Below are 27,973 nucleotides of genomic sequence, written 5' to 3'. Positions count from 1 at the left end.
TAAACACGTGCCTTTAGGAGTTTTCAATTTCAATAGCGTATGTATGTGATTGATTTTAGATATCTTATATTTTTCATTTAGATTGTAATACATTTTTATCTTAAAGTTTCTTTCACTGGAAACGCGAAGAAGTACAAATACATCTATTGGACGTGGACGTTAGAATAGTGCCTGACTGGTAAGAGTTTAAGTTTACAATAAAATCAATTACCGTTACATTATAATATTTGTATTTTGCATACTGACTTATTTTTCTTTCCATATCCTTTTTTCCATTATATTAATGTGCATGGGTTGCTTGTGTTTGTTGTTGGGCTGTCGGCTGTGCCGCTCCTGAAATCGCATTTTGTGTTGTAGCTGCTGGCTGCGTTTGAGATTGTTGCGATGAAGATTGTGGTTGGATTTGAGACTGTGTCTGTTGAGTTTGCTGCTGTTGCTGTTGATGCTGCTCTGGATTTTCAAAGTAGTCCGAAGCATTACCCCGACAAATGGGGCAGGTTCGATTTGACTAGACATAGATACATGGTAAGAAAATTATTAGATAAAACTGTAAGGATATGATGTAAAATGGACTTCTGAATTTTTGGGTTTGCTTTTATAAAGATTTTAAAATAGTAATCAAATAATGTGCACATACCCTTAGCCATTTATCCACACATTTTGCATGAAATTCATGTGAACAAGGTAGCACTCGGAGTACTTGCTTTAACTCAAAGTCACACATGCAAACAACGCAAGACGTTTGATCACCTGCAAATAACAATAACACAAATAATCCCGTTAACATGTAGTGATAAATAAAACTATTAAATTAGTACACACGTCAATATTTATGTTCTACAAAAAGTGTCAATTACAAAGTGAGTGGATTAATCAAAAAGATCTACTCAACTGTTAAAAAAACGATAAAACAACTACAAATAACAAATCATTAGAATGCGTGCAAAATTCGCCTATGCCTGCACCCAAAAAAATGTCAGATATTATCAAGATGGATAAGACAAACTCATGTATTTATATGTAAATTTACATACGAGTATGTACGAAAAACAAGAATGAACGATATAAATAACGGGTACCATGAGAAAGTGCTAGGTTCGGGAGAAGCCGAACATTTTATAATCTCGCAAGTTATTTATTTGATTTTTTAAGATAACTCACATTTTTAAAATGAAAATCGAAATTAGTGTATGAGGACAGTGGTAATTCCACGACCGATTTCACACATTTTCTCCACTAAGCTACATTATATCCAACACTATACATTCACTTAATTATTAACCGATATGTATGGTATATATATTTCCGTAGTTCCGGGGCTTCATTTGTGGCTCAGTGATAGCTCTTTCGATTTGGATTAGTTTTAAGTGTTAGAAGCAACCGTTAAATTATCAAAACTAACATACTCTGTGAAACATGTTGCGATAGTATAAAAAGTGGTATGAGCTTATGCCTGTATTTCCGGACATAAATCATCAATATAATAACAATAATTGGCCAATTTAACGAGCAATATTAGCGACAAAAAGCAGTAGAACAGTAATAATACTTTACATATTTTACGACATTAAAGAGGATATAGGAATATCATATGTTACTCACCACTATGGGTATCTGGATTATACTTATAGCTTGGCAGCTGATCGATTTCATTTCGCGCCAATCCGCGTGGCTTAGCCTCACCCAAACGTTCCGCCAAACTTAACAAAGCTTCGTAATTTTCCGTTTCGTTTGAATCTAGTGAGTTTAGATCATGTTGATTATAAGGTGAGAGCGGGAACATGGCACTGCACAAAAAATGTAAAAATTATACACATGTATATCGAAATTATTAAAAAAAATCGTCGGTATGCATATTTACAGGAAATTAAGTAAAAAGCCCGGATTAATGATTCCAGTTGTCGTCTGAATTTGTACAGGTGTCGCTTGGTGTGGTCCCAAAGTTTGTGGTGAAAGCATATGTCGGTGAGGTCCGTGTGGATGACTTGCTGGCCAAAAACGGGTAATACGACGATGTGGTGGAAAAACACGCCTCTGCGAAAATCAAAATTTATTAAACGAGACTTGGGATTCGGATGTTCAGAATAAGGAGCATCGCTAAAGAAATTACCTCTGCAGAGAGCAAGATCGGTTGAGGTGCAGCAGACATTTGAGCCGCTGCTGTTGCAGTAGTACGCAGATGGTGTGCTGCTGCAGCCGCAACTGCTGACATGGAGGTTATATGAATTGGTGTGGCTTGTAATTGATTGTGATGTGCCGTTGGAGTCGGTACAGCAGCTTGATGTCCTTGATGGGGGTCTAGGTGATGAGCGCCGGCTTGTTCTAGAGATAAACCAGCTACGGCAGCAGCAGCAGCCGCAGCGGCTGCAGTAGCCTCCGTACGTTGTTGTTGGGTAAATTGAGCATGTTGGTAGTTAGCCGCGGCAACCGAAGCAGCTGCCATAAGGGCGGCAGCTTGTTGTGTGTGTTGTTGTTGTGCGGCTGCAGCTGCATTAACCTGGACCTGTTGTGGTTGTGGCATTTGAATTGGTGTACCGGCGGTAGCAGCGAAACTAGTCGTGGCTTGCGTGAATTGAGCACTGGGATGTGTATTGCATGCTTGAGATGCGAACGGTTGTGTATAAATACCATGCAGATGACAAGGTGCTATTCTTGCTTGAGGCGGTGGCGCTGGATAAGTGCATATAGAGGCCCATATAGGCTCGGCGTGACGTAAAGGAAGACTGACAGGAACCTGATTGATGTCCAACATCAAAGGTGGGGGTGGCGGTGGTGCTCCTACCAAGGATGTTTGGTGATGATGACCAGGGGACTGTGGTGGTGGTGGAGTTTGCTGCATATAAGCGTTCACGGCTGCAGGCGCTTGGTTCGAGCTAGTTAGAACTGCAGCAGCAGATAATGAGTGCTCCCAAGGTGAACGTTGCTGTAATTGTGGCTGTGGTAAGGACTGTGGTTGATGATGCGTTGGCGGCGATGGTGTTTGTTGTTGTTGTAGAGCGGGTGGAGGTGGCATGTGCTGCCGGAGGTAATATGGCGTGGATTGTATTGAATGCTGTGGTTGGTGATAACTTTGCAAATGGTTTCCACTAACGTTATTTGTATTCGTGTTGTTGATACTATTACCCGAAACACTATTGTTGCTACCATGAATGCCGCGGTTATGATGAGATGACCCAGCATCATGCAGACGGGGGCGGCGTATCGGAGGACTTCCCTGCTGCATCTAAAATAGTGTTAGAGATTAGTTGAAAGTAGTATAAAAAGATTGAGCTAAATGAGAGTCTACTTGATTGCGAGGAGAACGTCTTTGCTCCCATATCGCTGGCGGTGACTGGCTGGGCATGCGGCCAGAGATGCGACGCCTCTTTCGCGATGGACTGTCGGATTTCAACCCATGGGGGCCACTATTTAGTGAAGAAGAGGATCCCATAATACCAGAAGAGCCACTTGGTCCATCAAAAAGGTTGGAGACACTACCGCTAAAGCCTGATAATCCTGATGTTGATGGCCCATTATTGCTATAGTGATGATGATGATGGTAGCCGTAATTACCAGAACTGTTATTTTGGTGACCGTTACGCCCATAATTGCTATTATTTCGTCCCGAGATGTAGCTAAAGTTACCGCCACTGCCATTATTAGTAGCCTCGGCTATACTGCCACGTTCTGTGCGATTGTCAGTGTGGAAATCAACACTCCGCGAATGGTTGTTGCCACTAAGTCCATCAAAATGCTGTAAAAGTGTAAATCAATATGAATACCCACAACTTTTTAGAAGGTGCAGTTAAGGCATATTAAGTATCCACACCACACTATACTCACCACACTGTTGTTGTTGCAGCCATTGTTCCCGTTCCCGTTCACATTTACATTTACATTGTTATTGGTACTATTATTATTATTATGGTTTCTATCAAATAATCCTGAGTTAGACGCATTACTGCTATTGCTATTGTTATTATTGTTGTTGCCGTTAATGACATTGTGTCGACGACTATGTTCATTATATTGATGGTGTTGATAATTGTGATGATTATTCCCATAATATTCATTATTGTGACGATGGATCATCATCGGGATACTATTGCCACTACTGTTGTTACTTTGGTTTCCCCCTCGTCGGTAATTGTTGTTGTTACTAATATTATATTCATTATGGTTACTGCCATTATCCATGCCACGCCCGTTATTGCTAAAACGTATATGCCGTAGATGAGATTGCTGTCCCATACTCAAATTATTGAATTGCTGATGATGGTTATTATTGTTGACGTTGTTGTTGTTGCTACTGTTGTTATTAATATTATTACCATTGGCGGTACCACAAGTCGAATCGCAATCGTTTGAGTATTTTAAATGTGTTTTATTATTATTATTGTAATTTTGTTTATTTAGAATGTGATTATGATTGTTATTGTTTTCGTTATTTGTTGAATTCAGTTTGATAACGCGCGCCGACGTCAAGATGGAGGAAGATGCAAAATCAAGAGCATACGATGTTCCCAATGAGATCGTAGACATTTCAGAAATAGATGTGAAAAAATCGTTGGAAAAAACGGGCACAAAAGTTGAAATTCGGGTAGAAATAGATGTGGAATGATTACAATTAGAAAGCGTAGAAATGAAATCGGAAAAGGGTGGGTTTCGAATGAGATCGAGGTTTCGTGGTTTTTGAATAATTGACGGTGTTGAAGTTATCGTTGAATATGTTGAAGTTGCAGATATTGTTGCCATCCCCATAGATGGTGGGAGCATTGTTGTTGTCATCATTATGACAAGTGCATTCATTATTGATGTTATTTTATTTTTTTCATTACATATTAATCGTTTAGATACCATTGTAGGTGACATTGGTGTGGTAATTGTCGATAAATATCGAGAAGACATTAGAGATGCAGTCACAGTGCGTGGATGTTGCGATAGAAGCCGTTGTTGTGATTGATGTTTTGAAAATGATACAGATGTGATTGTCATTTTTGTAATTTTTATTAACATACGATGTTCGGATTGAAATTTTGTTCGGCGCAATTTTTTGTGGTGGTTGTTCAAAAGTTGGTGCATCATTTGTTGGTGTCGTGAAGGCGATGGTGGACGTGTTGATTTCCGTCGAGAAATTATGTCAGTACAAGAAGTTACATTCACATCATCAGTACAATTACTATTTTCAATTGTTGTTGTAGACTTTGTAGTGTATGTGAAAATTATATTAGTGTTTGTTAGCAGGAGGTAGGATTGGTGATTAGTCGGTATATTCTGGTTGTGGTTGTGATGTTGGTATGTTGGGATTTTGCTCGAGTGGTGATGGTGATTTTTACTTTGATTATATTGATGATAATGTCTACTATGATTGTCACTATTGCTATATGAATTAATTGCATTGTGATAATGATTATGGTTAGCGTGATGCAAAAACAGATTTTGATTGTGGCCAAGATTGCCGTATAATTGTCGGCTGCGATTGTAAATTTTGTTACGACTTTGGCATCGATCTGGTGGTATGTGTCTATAGTTGTTTATATTTAAAATTTTATTAATTTGAGGACTTGAATGCGGTTCTTGACAATTACTAGAAGATTCAAAAGTTGTTATCAACATGGACATACTAGCTGAAGCTGCACTATTTGGATGGGAAATCTGGAGAGATGAAAGCTGGCTGTTGAGTTTCTCACTTGATATCATTGAATAATCAGTCATATATCTATTCATATCAAAAACAGCGAATGACTGAGATGAGATCGTAATATTATTCAAACGTTCACGAATTCGTGAATGGGTCGGCAGATTGGGATTGTAATTAGGGAAGTGCAGAAAATTGTCGTTGGAGTTTACGGTAACTGGAAACAATAATGCTGCTGGTGAAGCGGATGCAAAACTCAGCATGAGTGTGGAATCTTTTATAGAGATATTGTAGCTATACTGCTGATTTGTATACTCTTGCGTTTGATATTGACAGTGATTGGGTGTTGTTCGATTTTGTTTGTGGCTTTGATGTATTCTATTATGATTATATCGATGATGATTAGGACAACGTTTATAATTGGTACTAATTGGACACAGCTGATTATGGCAATATTGGTGAGGGTTATGATCGTTATAATTATTATGGTTTTGAAGATTGTGACTGTGATGGAAATGGTGGTTATTGTGTTGGTAGTGGTGGCAATAGTAATTTCCTTGGCAATTATTAGTACAACTTCCACTATTATTATTACTTGTTTGTGTATCGCTGGATTTGTTTAAATATTTATTGATTGATTTGTTCATTGTTTGGTTGTTTTGTCGATTGTTTCAGTTGGTTGTTTGCGTTAGGTCAACATATGTTTTTGAATTTAAATTAATTTCAATTTTTAAAATAGGTTATTCAATACAGTAGTAGTAATAGAAGTGGTACATAGTAGTGGTAGTAAGAGTGATGGTAGTGGTAGTAGTAGTAAAAACACAACCCATAATAGTTATTTAATGCATTTACATGTATATTTATATGTATTTATATGTTGCAGCCACATATATAAGTATGTATTCAATTCGATATATATATATATATTTTTTTTAATTTTATGAAGAAGAAAGAAAAACGAAAAAAGAAAAAATAATATTTTAAATGGCAAAATGCAATATTCATATATAGAAATTTGTTTGATTAATATTTATATTTACACACAAAGAAACAATAACATAATGTTATAATATGTAGTAAAGTAGGCAAATTTTCACACAAATTTACTTGTATTTGATGCACACTACGCTTAAAACTATCGTTACCGACTTCGTAATTAATTGCAGCACGTATTGTTTAAAAGCTCTACCGATAAAAGTTATGATGTAATGAATGTTTCCATTATCATTTTCCAATTACTTCGAAAAGCAGTTTCAATGCATTGCTAAAATGATTAATTCAAATTCTTAGTAAAGTAAATACATTAATAAAATTTCATTTTCAATATTCTTTGAATCGAATTTTACAAGAGCATATGAAACGATCTACAAAATAAATAGAAATATTGCTGAATGTAAATACATATGTATGTATAAAGCTAAAACTAAAAACAAATTCATTATATGGAACGTGATTCGGATATCTTTATAAAATAGGACAAATAAAATTTTCAGAAAAAAGTTATCATAGATGTTTGTATTAAAGTATAATTTTGAACTACTAACACTCCTAGTGTCTATCTATAGACCGATTATTGTCGCCGACAGGCAACTGAGTCGCCATTCGTCATTTTTGTATATTATAATTACTCTCCACCCTTATTATAGTTTACTGTAAAGTCAAAATCAAAGAACTGCTCAAGACCAGTTGCCAACAGTATTTTGTGTTCCGGAAAATTCATACATAAAATCTAACGGGAAATCATAGTTGTTTATATTATTGATTCCATACTAGAATTTCTATACTCACGCAACATGGTACACAATGCATAATCGCTTTGTTCACATATGTACATTTGAGATGAACATACTGATTTGCGTCAGATGGATTGATTTTGATATAATTGCCTTGGATATGAAGTGAACGAAATGAGTATATGATCTATAGTATAAAGTTATATGGCCTGATTATATTTCCCCTCCTATGAGTCTTGCAAACTGCGAGAGTATAAAATATTCGGTTACACCCGAACTTTCCCTTTCTTTCTTGTTTTGCTAACAAATATTAGTACAGCAGTTTTCCGAAATAACGAATATTCGTCTTAACGAAAACCGCTTATAACGAAAGAGAAAAAAATAAAGTAACATCGAACCAGAATTAAAAATTTCTTTTGAAAAAATTCAAAAGAAAGATGCAAATTGAAAAATATAATGAATTTTATAAAAAAAACTTAACATTATTGATCCGCACCAAATAGAAGTATAAGTGTCAGAATTGGTCCATTTTGGAAGAATTTATTGGATTTGAATTGTTTTGTTATGGTTATTGATTTTTTAACGAATAATTAATAAAACAATTTATTAAACTACAATTTACGGATATTTAACTCATTTTTATTAAAAAACATACCTCTAAGTGAGTACTCGAATTAAATAAAAATTCGATATTACGAACAGACCTGACAATTAATGTGTTCGTTAAATCGGAAAACTACAACTAACATAGATCAATGCTACTTTAATCATAAATAGAATATTAGTCTCGCGGTACTTCAATAGTTTATTATGATTACCGGTTTATGATAATCGTATGTGAACCAACATGTGTTCTTATTAAATATATTTATTATTATTTGTATTTGCAGAAATGTATACATGCATATATATATGTATGTTAATAAGTGCTTTTTTAAATTATACGCCGTAAATGTAGGTTGCCTAATTCAATGGAATTACAAGTATTGCGTTGAAGAAGGTAAAAGCAATAACATTATTACTTCGTACCTGTTATCCAATACCAGGAAATAGTTTGCAAGTTCAGCCTAAATAATTTATCATTTAATGCCAGAAATAATGAGTAATAACGTATTTGCCTAGACCTGCGTGTTTTTCTATAGTTAATTTAAAAGGAAATGAAATCTTGGAACAGTTATTAAAAATTAAATAAACACACATACATGAATTAATATAATATGTTGGTCATTTGAAATACGTATGTATGTATATGCAAGAATCCAAACCTAGGAAAGCAAAACCTAAAGATATATTATTTAGATATGATCTGTATGCCTAAATATTATATCTTACCAGCATGTTGCTTGTTCCAACAATAAATGGCTCAGTGTTTTGTATATATGTATTTATGTATGTACATATGTACATAACTATCTGTGTAGACAATCGAATGACTAAATTTATTTATATATATGTACATACATATATTGTACAAGTGTAGATTCAAATTAATTTTATAGGTTAATTTTTTATTAGTATAATAATTAAATTTATATTATATATGTTTGGTTGGTATATTATAACTGTTTTGTAAAACTCAAAATTAAACAAAATCATAGTAGGCTTAAGAAGTTTGTAGAATTATTTTTTGTCATTTCAATGGTAATGGAATTGATTTTCTTTACAAAAGCGTGCTCTTCATAAAAAGATATTGTTAAGCATATAATCATATATTTGTATACATACATACATATATTAAGTGTTTAAGTTTTTATTTGCGAACAATAAACGTAAATTCGTACAAACAGTCAATTACGAAGAGGTGTTTAGAGAAATAATTCGCATACGATATGCAATACATACGATTTTTACCAGCGTTCGAAAATATTCATTTATGAATGTTCGCACACAACGATGTATGAGCTTAGACGCGAACGTGAACTTCTCACAATTAATATAAAAACATATCATCTTCCTCTTTGCTTCGCAAATGAGTTCGCGTAAGTGCAGTGGAGTATTAGCGGATAATTAGTGTCGTAAGTTTTGCCATTCGAACGTAACTGAATGTTTCCGAACACTGATATTTAGCAATGGATTGAATTCTAAATGCAAGATACTGTTGAAAATTACAAAAAATATGCATACATACATACATATTTGGAAAATACGCAATTACTTAGTAATAGTTAAAAGCCGCAGTGTGCAAAATGCAAATAAACTTTGAAGCCTGAGCTAATCGATTTACGTTTTTAACGTATTTATTAAAATAGTGTGTCTAGAATACGAATATGAACAATCAATAATGCATACATACTTAGCCATTTCAGTAAAAGCAACAAACATTTAATGCTAGAACACAACTTTCAGACAGTAAAATTTGCAAATTTCGTGAATTATCAATGAGCTCAGTTGGAAAATGCCATAATAAATACATCTATTTATATATTTATCTATATATACCTACATACGACAATACATAATGCGCATATTAGTAATTGTTTATGTTAAATTACAAACTATTTGGGAAAAGAGAAAATTTTGTAAACGTTTTGTTTCAATTAATTTTTGGCTCACAATGCTTCTTCTTTTATTCATTCATTTAATAACACAAGAAGTTTTACGAAAGTAAATTCGACGAATTTTCTTCATACATACATACATGCATACTATACATATATACCATCTATGTACATATATATTAACTTTATACATATGTATGTATATATATGTATGGTATGTGTGTATGGTGCAGAGGGTGCGCACAATACTTAAAACATAAGATTTCAATGGTATATACCAGTAATAACAAAAATGGTCAAAGAATACAAAATACGTGTGTGAAATAAAAACTATGAGTATAAATAACGTAGCATTGTTTCTATTTTGTAAAATGGTGATTTTCATTTTTGTGATGAAAAATAAATTAAGATTTCTCTTTATGCATAGATATACAGATGTTCATACATACACACACACATAACCATGATGAGAGTTTCCACGCTGAGCTGAACTTAATTCTAATTGCTCATTTAACGGGATAGCCATGTATGTGCTTTTAACGGATGTTGCTGTATACACACATACATCCAAATTAGATTAGAGTGTTGCTCTTGAAACCTGAAACGTGAACATACTATAGTTTTAATAGAATGTTCTATAGACGTTGTTGTCGAAAAAATGGCGTTAAAGTCCCATTTATAGTGAATATTCGAGTGTACTTGTATATTCAGCAACGTGCCTTGTAAATTTCGTTCCCTTGAGTTAAAAAGTTACTAAAATTCACCAAAAATTTAAGGACACTATAATAGAATGCAAAATACTGTAGTTGCTTATGTACATACATACATATTTGTGTATTTATCAATTCGTTCAGAGTGTCTTAAAATAGAGCTCAATAAATGTAGTATTACTTATAAGAAAATAATAATATACATAAGTGGAATGTTGGCTAAAAATTGCTTTCTTCAAAAAATAAAAACACAAAACTAGCGTTTTTATTTAACTTATAAGAATTCGGAGAAATGTGAATTATATAAAAAAAATGCAGTACACAGCTAAACGCTATTGGGACAAATATTGGTTTAAATATTTTTTCTAGCGATTATTTGCAGAAGCATGATCTTAATATAAGGTCTTGATTTTCTAAAAGGACAAAGCCCAAAAAAGAACCACTATTACAGCTAAAAGCACACAAAATTACATAGCATCAAAATAATGTTTGTACGAGTATGAGTATGCTAACTAATTGTATCATACACTTCATCTCTTATTTAGAGATAAATCAGGAACTGAATTAAGAACTGTTCTACAACAAAAACCCGACAAAACGGGTAACTTGTACCTAAGGATCATGCTACAAAAGTTGGCACTATGTATTTACGATTTTTATACCACATGTATAGATAACTTTATAAGAATGTACAATATATGTATTTCAGCAATAGCAATTATACAAATAAAGCAAACTAATTACGAAATATTACGAGACAAGAACCCACAAATTAATATATGTACCTTATGAAAGCGAATAATTATTAAAAATAAAACAAATTTTGAGCATTTGTCATTTTAATGTAAGTACATATGTATGTATTATGTTATATCATATTTTTTATTTAACATTTAGCTAACTTTTGGTAAAAGCAGTTCATCCGAATGTTCAAACTACATACATACATTACAGTGTTGTAATTATTATTCGTTATTATTTGTACATTTCATGTTGATTTGGAGCCAACAAGCAGTGATTATTACCTATTAAATTTTGAAATTTAGTATTAGTTTTAATATTTATTTAGTTGCTGTTTCTTATTACTGTGTAAAAGCTACAAATGTATTTTAAATAATTTGCTTTCATTTGCGCTACAAACGAATACGAGTTGAAGGAAGAACAAATTCACGAATACATAGTTATCACGATTTATGTGCTTTTCATGCATTTTCTCACAGAATTCATATGAATGTATGAGTCTACGAATACTTGAGGGTCGTGCGACAAATATTTTTGTGGGTTGATATGTGATGATTGCGTACGGGTTATAAGCAGTGGTTTCTTGATGGACTTTACAGTCAGTAGTTTTTGTTGTGGTAAAGTTGTTGGGTGTCCGTGTTGAATCCATTTGGGAATAATAGATGAAGAGGTCATAGAGGAAATGAAATCGCATTGACACGATATTTCATTATATAGTATGCTATAATTTGGTCTATACTATGTATAGATAACTTATGAGGGACAATTTAAGTCAGATTTTTAGGATGTAAAATGATGCTTATGTCACTAGAGGAGCTATTTGACGATGTATTCATTATAATTGAAGGCTATAGTATATTTAAATGCCGACATAGTAATATTGCAGGTAAATATGTCGATATTATACTCCCATATTCATTTATGTTTGTATGTGTGAGTAGTGATTGTAGAAGTGCCAATTTAAAGTAAATAAAATGTGAAATGAGGTCGAACTCAACGCGATTATAAAACATAGATGATGGATAAATAAAATAATTACAACGCACGGAAATATTAATTATTTTTTAATTAAATATAAATGATTTTATTAATTACAAAATTCACCCTTTAACCTAAAGCATATATGGTGGAGGTACATTTGATTTGTATTGACATATACAAAAATCCTGTAATTGGAACACATTTCATATTGGATGGAGGCAGGAGTGGATGTGGAGATGGACCTAGATATTGTGGTGGTTGTGGCAGTGAAGGTGCTACTTTAGAGAGTTTGGATTGACGAGGGATGCGCATTAAGGTTTAAGAATTGGAGATGGAATCATAATAGACTGCAGGATTATTTGGGTTAAGGATATATTTATTTAACTTAAATATACTCTTATTTGGTAGAAATACTTATACATATGTATATATGTATTGTGTATATTTGTTGATATCACAAACAAGACCAACTTACCCGAGTGTATTCCAGTTGTCGATATTGCTATCCTTGTTACTATACCACTGTCCACCATGTCCGGTCGTGGAACTGGTACTGCTACTGCTAGCCGCGTTGCCGTTGCCATTTCCGCTTCCACTTCGGGGTTGTACATGTAGCTGCTGCTGTTGTTGCAGCAAGTGATGCGATTGATTATGCGGGGAGAATAGCAGACGGCAACGTTGATTCCGAGACAGTGCATTCCGCGAGAAAGGACGTCGCGTGGCTCCCGTGTGATTAGGGTTCAACATGACTGCAACTTACCGTTATTTTACGAAAGTTGTTTTAGCGATTGCAAATACCTTTATTTTATTGATATAATGCCTAGGCGATGGCCAGCCTGCGAGTAAGGTAGATTAATGCAAGTTGATTATATATGTAATTGTTTATTGGTTGGATGCTAGCCACAATATTCACTAACTGAAAATAGCAAAAAGAATAAAATATTCCGTTCTTAATAGATTCCAACCTATCGAAACATAGTACATATGTACATACATATACATAAGTATGTATATACAAATTAATCAGAAATAAAGCAACACTGTAAATTTAAGGATTTTTATCAAATTAAAGATTTATCCAAAGCCACGCTATTTTAATGCCCTTTCAAAAAATTGAACGATAGGGCTATGGTTTGTATTTGCACCTACATAGTATCAACCTATTAGAGTATATTAGAATTGACACATAGAACAATGAAATCGAAATTTTAATGCTTAACTCTATGGTGGAAAAATGGAAGCCATATTCTTTAATATTAATTTTAAATTTAGTGCTAGACGTTTTCTGTGAAATTATTCAAAACATCTTTATTAGCAGCCCAAAGCCGAGATCAGAAAAAGCGCTCAGCTGAGAACACTTTCAGCACTATGCCAAAAATGATCATACATATCATACACATGGAGGATCATATTTGTTGCTAAGGTTCCTTTTCCGTAATATTATCAAAGCAAAATCATGCAATATTTGGGTATATTTTATACTAGTGCATTCTATAGTCTCTCACCAAATTAGTGGTATAGCTTTTAAAGAAGTACAACGGACATTTATCAATATACATATATACATATGTAAGAATATATAATGAGAATATGTATTGTTACAATCAATGAATTAAATGTCTTACCGAAATTCCAAAACTATACATAAAAGGCAGTTGGAGGAGGTAACGCGTTAAGGCTATTTGATAAAAAGCGTTTAAATACATACGTACATACATATCTATTTAACAAAAATCGATTAAGTATGTGCGATTTTGGCGAAAAGGGCAAAGCCGTGTGGCGGCTAAAGTGAGTACAGGAATGAGAGGAGAAAGTGGGTTGTGTAAATAAAAGTGCGATAAAATGAATAAAACTGATAATTATGTAAAACCCACAAATGCATAAATTACATATATGAGTACAGAAAACTAAAAGCCATGACGGTGATGAATAACAAATACAGTATTTCAGGTTTATGCTTCTTATGTGGTTAAATGCATTTATTGTGCGCTTCTCATTTATTAGGACCATTTCGATTGCGATTTGGTTTGCATAAAAATATATAATTACAATTTTTTATAATAATGCAGGTACAAATATAAGAGAATAATTTACAATAAATGAATGCAAAATTAATACAATTGTATATATGTAATTAAAGTTTTTGTTGCACAATTTCATTTCTTTAACATTCTTAATTAGTCATTAAATGCTTAGCTAAAATAAATATGTAATTACAATACATCACAAATATGCAGTTCACAGAATTAAATATTTTTTCGTTGGTATTTCGAATAAAATGCTACTTTAAAAAAGAACATCTACAATCATACAAATCTACATACATATAATATCATTTATTAAGCATTGTGTTATATATAGTAGTCGCAAATACTCGTAAAACATATGAATACATCTGTATCGTGTCAATATTTCCGTCATATATTTATTTACTTTTATTATCTCATTGGTATTTACCCCAAATCCAATATTTATGAAAATCTGTGATTTCACTTGTATGTATGTATATATATTTATATCAATATTCTTTTAAATTTTGCTGATAGGTAAGATTTATTCATAAATGGTAGTTAATGTGTGGATATCTTAAAGTGCGAGCTCTTGAAATTATATCAGTGAAATAAATGCAAAAGCATAAAAATATAGGATCATTATGTATATGTATGTAAATAAGGTATATTTATCAATGCTATACAAAGAAAAACAATTTATTACAATCAGGCAGGTTCTGTAATTCACGTCCCAGTGAAATTCAAGCAAATTCACTTTCAATCCGATATTCGGTATATTTGGTGTACTGAATTTCGACTATACCTTTCAAATACCACATTTTTTTTATTTTCACTTTCACTCGGATTGCAGAACCTGCCTGTACATTTGCTAAAATTTGAAGAATATATGTACATATGTATATGTTAGTTATGAGTTGTATTAATTAGTTCAATTATTACTAATCTTGGAAAATTTGTAATTTGATGTCCCCTGTGCATGCCCGTAATGATTACCTACAACTTTAGCTGCCGATATATAGCATACATAAATATACATACATGTATGCATGTATATGATTTTAGTAGTCTTTAAAATTTGTGAATGAATTTGAAAAAAAAAAATTTAGAATATATACATACATACATAGTTTTTGCATCAGATTTAATTAAAGAGGTACCTTTTCATTTTATTCGTCATTAGACTTTATACCTTGCAGCAACAATATATACTTACATACGGACATAATTATGTGCATAAAGACATTTACTCAACAGTTAACGTAACGCGTGAAAACTCAATTTGAAATACATATACATACATATAGGTAATATTAATATCAAATATTTGTTGAATGAATTGACTACCGAGAGTAAGGACAATTTTGCAGTTGTTGTACAAATGAGTTACTAATTAATTGTTATGAATGTACAAAAGTATTAATAGCAAAAAAACGATACACATTTGTGGTAGTTAATAGTTACAATGCAAATATGTATAAGTGTAGCCAACAATCATGTTTATGTGATAATATTTGATACCAAGTAAAGATAATTTATGTATATTATATTAAGTAAATGGTAGTAGTGAATAGTTATTAAATTTTAATTTTATTTTCTAACGTATTATGTAAATATATTAGATATTTCGTAAAATTTTGTTACGCCAACTGAATTGCGTTCGCTCGCAAGATTCCCAGCGCCAAAATGCATAGCAAACAGCACTCACTCACATGAGTCTGAGGGTTTAGTAGTATTGTAGTTGCAACTCTGTGTAAATTCCCAAACAAAAAGGTTGTAGACATGAACTAGATACATTACATTCTTGCATTGGCGTTATTCTTGTAACAAATGTTTATCAACCAAAAACAAACCACCAACCAACCAAAATATGCAATAAAACAATCTAAAATTAGAAAGAGAAAAAACAAAAGAAGTATAAAAGCATTAAGAAAGAGAAGAGGAACAATTGTGGCATACTATACTATTATATATTATATACATAAATAATATTAATTATAGTTAATACATTACATTACTTTTAGACACATAATTCTTTGACTACTCATTTGACTACACATTCATTACAAGGCATTACATTTCATTGTTATATATGTATGTATGTATGTGCATACTCGTACACTTGTAAAATATATAAATTTTAGAACCCTGTAGCCGTGAATCATATCTCACTTCTGAGCGAGTACAACCACGATGCTCTTCTTTACTTACACACGGGCTTTACTAAATTCAGTATGGAGTTTACTCGACAATACCAAGCTTTCAAAATGTTAATAGTATTAGTGCATGTGCAAATTTTGTACATCGGTGAACAGAGGACGTAACATTCCTTCAACCTCGCCATATTTAATATTACTTTTGTTTTAATGCAATATTTATTTTTAATTATAGAATAAGTGATCACATTAGAAATGGCTGTTGCCATATCTCTTATATATAATAATGAAATGTGGATAATCGACCACTTTGTACAGTTGCTTTCACCTTAGCACCTTATCCATATACAACTATAACCATGCCTTTGTTACATGATTTATGCAATCCATAAATGTAATATCATTTTTTTTGTGCACCTCCATACGACTTTTTTAAATTCTGCCTCGATAGTAAAATTTTAAATTTTATACATATTATGCCGTGGTCGAAATTTATGGAAAGAAATCTATTGCTAATACAAAAGTTCGAGTTATGGAGATCTTCGAGTTGTGGAAGTTCAACTGTATAACATATTTCACGTGTTTCACTGTCGAATTGGAAATGAACCAAGTTCATGGACTCAGTTAGGAGCGTTCCAATTCAACAAATTTGATTTTAAATGTACTGTATATATGTGTGAATGTACATGCGCAGATATGTATATATATATGTATATAATATATATACAATTGGCTGACTGGATGTAGATAAGACAGACATAGTAACTTATACAGATATAAGACAATGAATGGACAAACGTGCGGCGCTTTTTCAAGGTGATTCGAAACGGAGGACGGAGCAATATCATTGTAGCCACAAAATGTATTACACTCGATTATCAGAAGAAGGGAGGTGGCATCAGCTAAACATTGTTATAATTACATAAATAAGCAAAAATGATTTAAGAATTTTCATTTATGTATGTCAACACTAATACTACGTATTAAAATACATATACTTATTATAATGATTATTTTAAATATATTTACATGAAGCCATAAAATACTTGACGAAATGCAGAAAAAAGTATATCTCTAATTTTATTCCTCAAATTCACATACACAAGTATTGTTTTGAAAGTTTGTGAATTTTTTAGATGGAAAATTCTCGTAGATTTGTAGTCATACAATTATGTTAAAAATTTTATACCAAATAAACTGGATTGGATTTATTTGTGCGATGCTTTTGTTACTGAATTAAACGAAATAGTCAAAAACCGTTGAAACATGACCCTTTAGTGACGCCGATGAATCTTCCTTATGGTCATTAACTCGATTTAATTAAAGTAAGTAATGGAAGATTGATCCTCGCATATTGTATTTGACCATATGTGAAGAGAATCTGTGTTTTGGCGAAGACAGTATTTGTTAAACAAAACGTGTAATTGTCTCCGTTAATTTTGTGAATTGACTTTTAATTTTTCGGTTAATGAAGGACACTCATGGATTCTTACATTGTCATTTGATATATGTATATAATTTTATCATGTACAGAAGCACCAAAAAACTAAGCCAAAACGAAAATATTATTTTACATGAGAGAATGAGTTATCCTAAATTAGAGTGGCAGGAATGTATGGCAACACAGTTTTCTTTTACTCCGTTTTGTATGTACATATGTGATTGGCGTTGAACCGTTTAGCCGGTTATAGCCGAATCGATGATAGCGCGCTACTCCTCTCTTTCCCTCCGTTTTAGGCATGGGAAATTCGAGCATTGAGAAGCGGTGTCAAACAATATCTCAACTTTATATGAAAACAAGTATTAACGAATCACGGCCCGAATCGAACGGCCCGAATCGAATTTATAATAATCTTTTTACCATTTCTATGTTTGTTTGATGCCTATTTGCATTATTTGTTGTTTTATTTCTCATTGGTTTCAAGTTTATGATATTTTCATTGCTTGCGCTCATATGTACTTATGTATTTCTCGAGAAATATTTTTACTAATATGGTTGGTTATTTCGTAATTTCTTGTTCACTGTTTCTCTGAGATTTTAAATGTTTTCATTAGAATGACTTTGAGACTTCATCAATTTTTTTATTATAAATTTTGTTTATTATTTTCTTACAGATTGTGAGATTGTCTTGTCCTTTCACATAGATTAATTTGATAATATGTATGTATGTGCGTATGCATTAATATGTACATATGTATGTGTGTCAGCTGTTTAATGATGTCATTAAATTTGTTCAAAATTCTCCTATTTCCTTTATACATTTTACTTAATTCAAATGTCATTGTTTACTCATATTAATCACCTTGCTTGCATTGAAATTAATTTCAATGTTGTTTCAACGGTACCGTGTTATTTATAGTAGTTTAACCAGTTTCCCCACTTAATTCATAGAAATGCGAACATATACATACATTTGTATGCGCACGTATAATATTATAAATGCATTAATTTTTAGATAAATTAATAATTTGAAAATGGTTCAAAAAACATTCACATCCGAGTTTGCATGACACATGTCATTCAAAAGCTTAAAGACTTGCATTAAACTAAAAAAACGGAATTTTTTAAAGCACATATGTTTTTTGAAAATGAATGCATGTAAGCAATTGCGACGTACTTGTACGTTTTTAGTGATTAACTATTAGTGACACCAGTTCTTTTGTAGTACCGTTACTTTCTGTTTAATTGGCACATTTGGTCATCCAGAAAGAAATACGTATATCGTACAATAAGAGAAAGTACCCCGTATCGCCAAGATGTTGCTTTCATTCTGTAATACCTGAGACAGACATGAAGTACATATTGTAGTATGCTTCAGAAAATAAATGTTCCTTTTCAAAAAAGTTCGAAGTTTGGGCGTCCTCCCCAATAGACAGTCAAAGTGGCAATTGAAGTGTTTGGATTAACCCCAATTTCTTTTATAACGCATGAAATGAATGCAATCAATTACGTTGAACTGTTAGACAGCGTCTTAACAGGTCTTTATGAACGGTTTTGTTTAATCCAGTTAAGGAAGTGTATTGATGACGAATGGAAGAAAGTTCCGATTTCCACCATTCGTTCTCTAATTAATTCATGATGGGACGCAAAAATGCCGTTATTTTAGCTAACGGTAATCTTATCCATATTAATATTATAAATGCGAAAGTAACTCTGTCTGTCTGTTACACTTTCACGCCTAAACGGCTGAACGGATTTTGAAGAAATTTGGTATGGTGATAGATGATAACCTAGAAATGGTCATAGGCTATAAATAATCACAATATAATAACCATAAATGGATGATTGAATGACCTATTTTGGTGGTAAAAAGCAAATTTGTCAATGGTCTCAATGTGACAATTTAGAATTTCGTTCCAGGAGAATTGATACAGCTACAAACCAATATGACGTAGTCAATTCTCCCACAGACTATTTAAAATTGCCTGAACTATCAACACTCACTTTGCAATTAGAATTAGTGTGAGTTGTCATCATGCTTCGTAACATAAATTAACCTCGACTTTGCAATAGAACAAGACTGACTGTGATTAAGGTAATCAATATCGTCATCGAAGCCAAGATTAAGGCAACTATGAAATTTGCTAATTTGTTACATACTCATTGCAATATAAATTAAAAATAATTAAAGTTTAACAAACTATGATGATTTACGCTTAATACAGATCCACAATAATGTATATCAATCAATATACCGGCTATAACGTTTTCTTCTTTATGCGTAAGATTTGTTTTACTATATTGAAAAATTTACGAATTTAATGTATACCTTAGCCACAAAAACGTGTGGTCGGGTCTGCTAGTATATTAATAATATTTGAAATAAGTTTGAAATATTTGTTTGTACGCTATACTTTTTTCGCACCAAGAGAATTTAATTTTTGATTTTCTTTATCAGTAATAATTTTTGTTTTAAAGACATATAATGATTGATGGAAGAGATTCTTAGCTTGTCCGCTATACTTATTTCGTGGACTGTATTACATTTTTTGTGTTTCTTAAAATAAAATATAATGATCGTTCCATTCAAAATAGCCAAATATAATAAACTTCTGAGGTTTAATTTCAAAGAACTCACAAATAGTTCCCAGGTGAGGGTGTCAAAAAGACTCCGTAATAGAGAATCCTAATCTGAAACTGAAAATCGTCTTGCAAGCCATTCTCTTCGCGTAGCAATCCCGTGGCAGAGAGTCGAGCAACGAGCGCTTGCAGCTACTAGCTACTTACTGAACAAAATTTCAAAACCTCCCAAGTACGCGCTTGAGAGTCGAGTACGGAGCGTGTGCAGCGGCTTGAAGAACAAAATGTTAGAAATATACAAGCTCGCACTAGGGCGTCGAACTCTGAGCGTTCCCAACGTAATCAAGATTAAGCTCATTGCAAATAAAATATAATTTCATGTTCGAATTTTCCTAATTTTACTTTTTTAAAATGAAATGTATGTATAAATTACTGCGACTTTTCGTTGTAGTTTTATAACTTAAGAACGAGCTCACCTATCCATACCAAATGTTTAGGCTTTGTTCGGACTATTTAGTAGATGTTTTATGTGAAGTTTGCACAAAATCGGTCGAGGGGGTTCTTTATTTATAAAATATTTTTTGTTTGAATAAATGAATTTGATGTTAAAATAATTACGTACGTAGGGAAACACGCCTCTAGTAGTGTATACAATATGCTCCATTAGCAATAGGAAAAGTTTGTAAATTTAATAAATCGTTAATGTCGGTTTTTTGCTTTGAAGACATGCTGATATACATACATACATACATATGAATCTGGTATGTTAATATATTTATAATACTTTTATGAAGTTAGAAACAGAAACTATTTAAAGAAAAAAATCGTACAATTTGTAAAAAATGCAATTCATAAAGTAAAGAAAGCTAAAATATCATTCATATCTTACAGCCTCGACTTGTGTACATACCAGTATTCTGTTCCAAGGGTAAATTGGTTTCAGCTTCTCTCACATAGCATATTTTACGTTATTTTGTCCTGAAATAAAATAACGGTTAGTTGCTTTAGAGATTAAACAGTAAAAATTAAATTACACTATAACATTCATTTGACTAAACAAATAAGTCAAATTATGAGTATTATCAAACTTGAGAAAAAATAATATATCTTGGCGAAATTAGGCCACTACCCCGTCCACAAAATGGCGAAAACCGAAAACATATAAAGTGCCATAAAGTAAAATTTGATATAAAGGATTGCACTAGGAAGGTGCATATTTGGATGTAATTTTTTTGGGAATGTGAGCGTGGCCCCGTCCACAACTAAGTTTTTATGCATATCTCGTAAACTACTAAACTAAAGCTAAAGCCAGAAACCTTAAATTTCATGGTAAAGATGGCACACAATGGCTGCACTCAAATTTATTTACAAAATTTGAAATGGGCGTGGCTCCGCCCACTTATGGGTCAAAAACCATGTCTCAGAAAATAATCGACCAATTCAGTTCAAACCATGTTTTTGGTTTCCCCTTTCTATAGTTTGAAAGTGGACGTAATTGCTTATACAACCACGTTTACTTCCCATATACCACAAATTCGTGTACAGAATTATGTGTGTAGAATCTTAATAACACTAAATAAATGAATTCCGAACTTATCCCTTACTTATTCTTTACTGAGTTAAAGCATTTTTAGTAGTTTTCAACATAACCTTGGTATGGGAAGTAGGCGTGGTTATAATCCTCTATTTTTAGTTATAACATTTTCCCTATTTTTAGCATGTATAAGACAGAGGATAAAGAAAATGGCCCTCGAGAGTTTGTTTGATATAACTTCAATAGTTTACGAGATATGTATAGCCCACCTAATTTACCAATATCTCATGGTACCAAGGAACATGTGTACCAAATTTAATTTTATTGATATCTTAATTTTTACTCAAGTTATCGCTTGCACGGAAAGATCATTTTAATATATATGACCCTATATCTAACACTTTTAGTTCTAGGTGACCCAAATCGTGAACAAAATTATTATATTCTGTGCAACATGTTGCGAGAGTATAAAAAGCCAGATCAGAGACGGTGAAGCGCTAGATATTCTGAACTACAAAATGCAAAAAACCAAAGGCAAACAAATCATTATTGGAGCGGACCAGAAGGTTTTGGTGACAAAAATTGTACAAGGCGAGGTGTGAGACAAATAGAGGTAGGACCAATTAAATGCAACTAGTTAACGAAGGCATTATGATCATCATGTACGTATGAGTGCTATTCGATCATCCGCCCGACGTAATACTTGAAGGTGGTAGTGGAGCGATGGGTAGAAAACGGTAGGAGGTTTAATTCAGATCAAAGTTCCACACTGACATGGGGTTCAGGCTTTGTATGGTTACTCCTCGTAAAGATATGTATATATTGGCTGTAAGAGGAGTTAAGAAAACATTTCAACACATCAAGATATTCATTGTTAAAAAGCAAACACGACAGACCACCATTTCGTTTATTAAGAAGCAGGATCCCGTGCAGCTCTTAGCTTACGATATCGTGTATGACCACAATCACTAAAATGGTTGATAATATCTATCGATTTAAACCGTAAACATGCATATTTACTGTGTATAAATCTTACAAATTATTTGACTTCATGCCATTCCGAAATAAATTAAACATATTAAGTATTGTTATTTAATTTTATGTATAGCATAACCTTTACTTTTAATTTGTTCGCTATATCTATTTGGCAATAAACAATTTCACAACAAAATGAAAACAATTTGTTATTGTCTCCATTCACACCTTCTCTGTCTATCCCTCTATTTGTAAACTCCAAAAGATTTTCGATAGCAAAGATTCAGCTCTCATGCGTCCAGCAGGCACTCTCTTCTTCTAGTTACTAATAGATTTTCGAGTTAAGATAAAACTCGCGCAATTTTCTAAATTTTCATTTAACATTATTTTCTACATTCTTTTTCTTTTCGTTAATGCGCAATACAAAATTACTTTGTTTTAACTATTACCTATCCGAAACTGGCTAAAATATACCTATCAAAATATATGTACATATATACATATATTTATCTATACCTATATATTATATATAATAGATAATACATTTTTAGCGTATTTTAAGTATTAATTTGGAATTGAAACTACAAACATTGGAATAAGTGTCAAAAATGTGTATACGCATATGTTTGTATGCATTTTAACAAATAAAGTCCCAATCGTTCGAAACCTGCACAACAAAAGAGAAATACACCCATTGTACATATCGCTCGTTTACATGAATAGTGTCACAACTCAAAAAAGTCGATTTTTCAGGAGAGTTTCCAATTGTCAATTTAGCAAATTTAGAAAAACGCCATAAGTTTATTGAATTTGACTTTTTCTTGGACATAAACGTGACACACTTTGAATTATGTCGTTATTTGTGAAAAATATAAATCGATTTCGCTGTCATAAGTTAGATGTGTGGTTATTGCTGAAAAAACAACATAAAACACTTTATTTCCAACGAAAACCTTGTACACAAAATTCTTATATCGTTCTTTCTGAAAGAAAACCTACCTCACCTTATTACAATATTGTTGTAACACAAAATGGTTCGTTCTTTCTGAAGAAAAAAGCATGACTAATTCTGGCTCAACTGCGATGTGTCGTTGTTGTGGTCAAAAATAATGTAACATAACAAGTGGAATAACGACACATTCTTTTTTCACGGTTTATTTACACAATATGGAGAATGTTATTACGCTATTACTGCATACTTAACTTAAAAATAGTGTTTTTGAGTTATGACACTATTCATGAAAATGAGCGATATGTACATATATGCATCTATCTGTACTTCATATGTATTTATGTGTTGTTTCTGTTTGACTGTCGTATGTCTGCCTTATCACTTGTAGTCTATATAATGCCTGCTCCATTTACTGCGTAACAAAGAAACACAATTTATATGTACATACATATACATAGATATGATATACATATGTATAATCATCCATGGAAATATTATTTACTATTTCTTTTACAATATGGAATAAAGCGCGTTGCTTGTAGCTTTGTTGAGTATATGGTTCAATTGTTGTACTGAGTTTGTTCATATATTGTGAAAAAATAAGATTTCAAAATCTCAAAGGAAAACCCAAAAAAAAAAAGATACAATTCCATTGCTTGAGGTTTAATGTTTATAAATTTACATATATATTTTACATGATATACTTACAAATTGTACTCCCCAAAAAATTTTCTTGTTTCCTTATTGTTGTAAATTTATATTGTGAAAAAATAAGATTTTAAAATCTCAAAGGAAAACCCAAAAAAAAAGATACAATTCCATTACTTGAGGTTTAATGTTTACAAATTTACATATATATTTTACATGATATACTTACAAATTGTACTCCCCAAAAAATTTTCTTGTTTCCTTATTGTTGTAAATTTGAAAAAATTAAACGAAATGGTGTCGAATTAATATGTACGTACAACTTCCTGTTTTAATATCTTGACATTCATTTATGAAAACGTATAATATGTTCATGCCTATTTGTATATACATACGTATCATACACACTTATTGTTGTAAAGGAAAACGACTACACACCTACAAGAATGATAGAGAAGAGATTATATCATTCTTGCATATATCCTAACGCCAATTAGTAAAATTGTATACATATTAGGCATAAAGTCCAATGAGAATCATCATATAGTGTCTATAAGGGCTGAGGTAAATCCTGAACCGATTTCACTCAATTTCAGCAATAAGGTATCACATATTAACCAATATTGCGGTATAATCCCTCAATATTTAAAAAAAAAAACTATACATATATATCTACATATGCATATGAAGTAAATAACAATGAAATGTGCAGTTACAAATCCCACTATCGAAAAGGATAATTTGAGTTGTTACGAAAGTAATTAGCACCAGGTACTCCACGAAATACTCTGACGTTGTGCAGAGTTGGAGTATATGGCAATTGTTAGGGCATTGCAATGTTAATTACTTAATTCGTAAAGATGTATACAACCATATGTACACTATAAATCTGTTTGTATACTATGTTATTGATGAAGTCGGCTAGCAATCAGGATCACGCTTATGAAAAGAAATCATCTAGTTACATATTCAGTTATTTAGACAGCGGTTTTCCTTTAGTGACACAGCTGGGGTGTAATATATAACTTTCAACTTGTTGCGCACGAGAATATTGTTTTTTTTAAACAACTGTTGTCAACAGTTTAAGAGATTGAGATAACTTTTAGTAGATACCACTATAAATGTAAATTAAATTAGATTCTTAGTCTTAAAATCTTTTTTGCCATCAATTGAATATCCAGTTACACAATTATATACATATACATAGGTACAGAAAAACACAATCATACCTTTGATTTATGATGAGAAACACATGTTATGCAAACTGTAGTGTTTTAATATTTAACAACTCTAAAAACTTCTTCTCGGTGTGAAACTTAATTATTTTATGAGTAAGTTATGATGTGCACTTTTTCATCATTTTAATTGTCATAAATTTCGCTGTGTTAAATTCTGGTAAATAGAGTAAAACTTTCAAATAAGATTACTTTAATTTCAAGTCGCCGCCTTTCAAAATTATAACTTTATATTATATACTCGCAGTATGTGCAAATATTGAGCGCGGAAGTCAAACATCCGCTTTCAATATATTTATTTTTTTCAACAACTTGACAATCAATATGATATTCAAGAGATATTTCCTCTTGCTTTTGGATTTCTTGTTGAAGCGTTTCCTTATTATATTTGATTAGACACATTCGTGCAATGTAATTTATACCAATTTTTTAATTTATTTAATATCTTAGATGACTTGCTTTTACTTTTCTGATATATCGATGCACATTCACTATTACACTCACATTCACATTGATTTCAAAACAAAGTAAATGAAATCATCACAAATTGCTGTATTATAAATTTCTTATTCATCTGTTTGTTTTACTTTTTCACAAAATAACTGAGCAACCAGTCCACGGCGATGGCAACAACAAACGTCTACTCACACCGATTGACAAATATACGTGTGTAAAGCAAAACAATTCTGATTGCCTCAGAATTTTATCTATTGTGAATAGTAGGGCTGCTAAGTTTGTCTTTTTAATTTCGGAGTAAAGATTATAAGCGTACAATTTTAAATCATTTGTTTCAAGATTAATCTACAATTCAACATTTTAATACGTTCGTAATTTTTGTTATTAAAATTGAAATGACTAAGTATTCCTACATTCTTTTCGTGAAAAATTTAACATAATAAGATTTATTTTACTATTGCTTTGAATTTGCATTCGGTCACAAGATTGGATAGTAATTTCAGTATCATTGAGTTCCATATTTAATTAGTTCGCGGACGAAGAAAGGAAAAGTGAGTAAAAATGTAGACATAAAGCAATGTGGTGGCGAATCAACAATAAACAAAATTGTATGAGAGAGTAAAATGAGTACTCTCCAGTTACGAAATGCAGAGTAAATTTCGCTTTTTTAACATCTCACACACAAAATAATATACGATAAAATGTACACGGATTACAACCGGACGTGCATACATACATATGTACGTACAAGTATATCATTATATTATTTAATTATAATCGAAATGTTTATGAAAAGTAATGTCCAAAATATCTTTTAAAAACATTCTACCTTTAAATTTACTATACATTAGTTGAGTGTATATTTAAGTAAATAGGCAGTTGTATATGTACACATCCACACATGCGTAGAAGAAGCCTACATTGATACGAAACACTTTGTATTCCCATTCTTACAGATTTTATTGGTTTTACTTATTTCTTATATAAATATGTATTTTCATATTGGCATACGTATGTACATATTGCGTATTTATAACACTTATAAAGTATACCTTCTTTAATATCATGGTTATATTACTGTTTTGGATTAACCATTTCATTCCTATTTCATATTTTTTCCTATAAATTTTTACTTTGAAAATGTAGGCGTTGTTATTTCGATGTGTATATGTATATTGTACAATTAGCACTCACACTTCGAATAACTTTTCTTTGAACACATATGAATATATATATACATGCATATACTCGTACATAAACCGACTTTAGAAACACTGTTCACACATTATATTTTCTTATATATAGTATGAAACATAGCCGTAGATGAAATATTTTCAAATATTTTTCAATAATTTGTAAAAAACATTAATAAATTAAATTGCAAAAATTTTCACTACGTGGTATACTCGAGTTGCACCTGCCTTTCAAATACGTCTGCTAAGAAATGAGAAAATTGTCTTGTCGTGGCTAATAAATGGTGAAAATTTTTTAGTATAACATGGGGCAATCATACGTACATCACCATGAAATTAAATGAGAGGAATACTCTGAGAGCAATTCAGTGTTGCATTAAAATGTACCACATGATCTATCAATAACAGCTGTTTAAACATCATGATTCACAGAAAATATGTAAAAACAAATCAGATACAGCACCAGAGAATGTAAAATATAGAGAAGTTTCACGGCGGGCTAATGGAATAAGAA

At 31.9% G+C, this 27,973-nt stretch overlaps 1 protein-coding gene across 21 annotated transcripts; it reads right to left on the bottom strand.

Moving 5' to 3' along the window:
- Positions 1-27,973, bottom strand: LOC105208370 (putative uncharacterized protein DDB_G0282133). 21 transcript variants are annotated; one of them, XM_054236179.1, is made up of 12 exons: positions 27,319-27,973; positions 25,805-25,985; positions 21,377-21,444; positions 16,002-16,174; positions 12,756-13,196; positions 3,823-6,226; positions 3,287-3,733; positions 2,111-3,223; positions 1,862-2,034; positions 1,603-1,787; positions 638-750; positions 1-508 (listed from the first exon to the last, which is right to left on the bottom strand). In XM_054236179.1, exons 5-12 carry the CDS (start codon positions 13,025-13,027, stop codon positions 281-283), a joined length of 4,935 nt encoding a protein of 1,644 aa, XP_054092154.1. In that variant the 5' UTR covers positions 13,028-13,196; positions 16,002-16,174; positions 21,377-21,444; positions 25,805-25,985; positions 27,319-27,973; the 3' UTR covers positions 1-280. The 21 variants fall into 21 exon arrangements, with proteins under 21 accessions (XP_054092154.1, XP_054092151.1, XP_054092158.1 ...); XM_054236176.1 differs by having other exon boundaries at positions 25,805-25,967; XM_054236183.1 differs by having other exon boundaries at positions 27,461-27,973.

The sequence above is a fragment of the Zeugodacus cucurbitae genome, chromosome 2 (genome assembly GCF_028554725.1).
Source record: "Zeugodacus cucurbitae isolate PBARC_wt_2022May chromosome 2, idZeuCucr1.2, whole genome shotgun sequence".
NCBI lineage: Eukaryota > Metazoa > Arthropoda > Insecta > Diptera > Tephritidae > Zeugodacus > Zeugodacus cucurbitae.
This window is presented reverse-complemented; position numbering and strand designations above follow the sequence as displayed.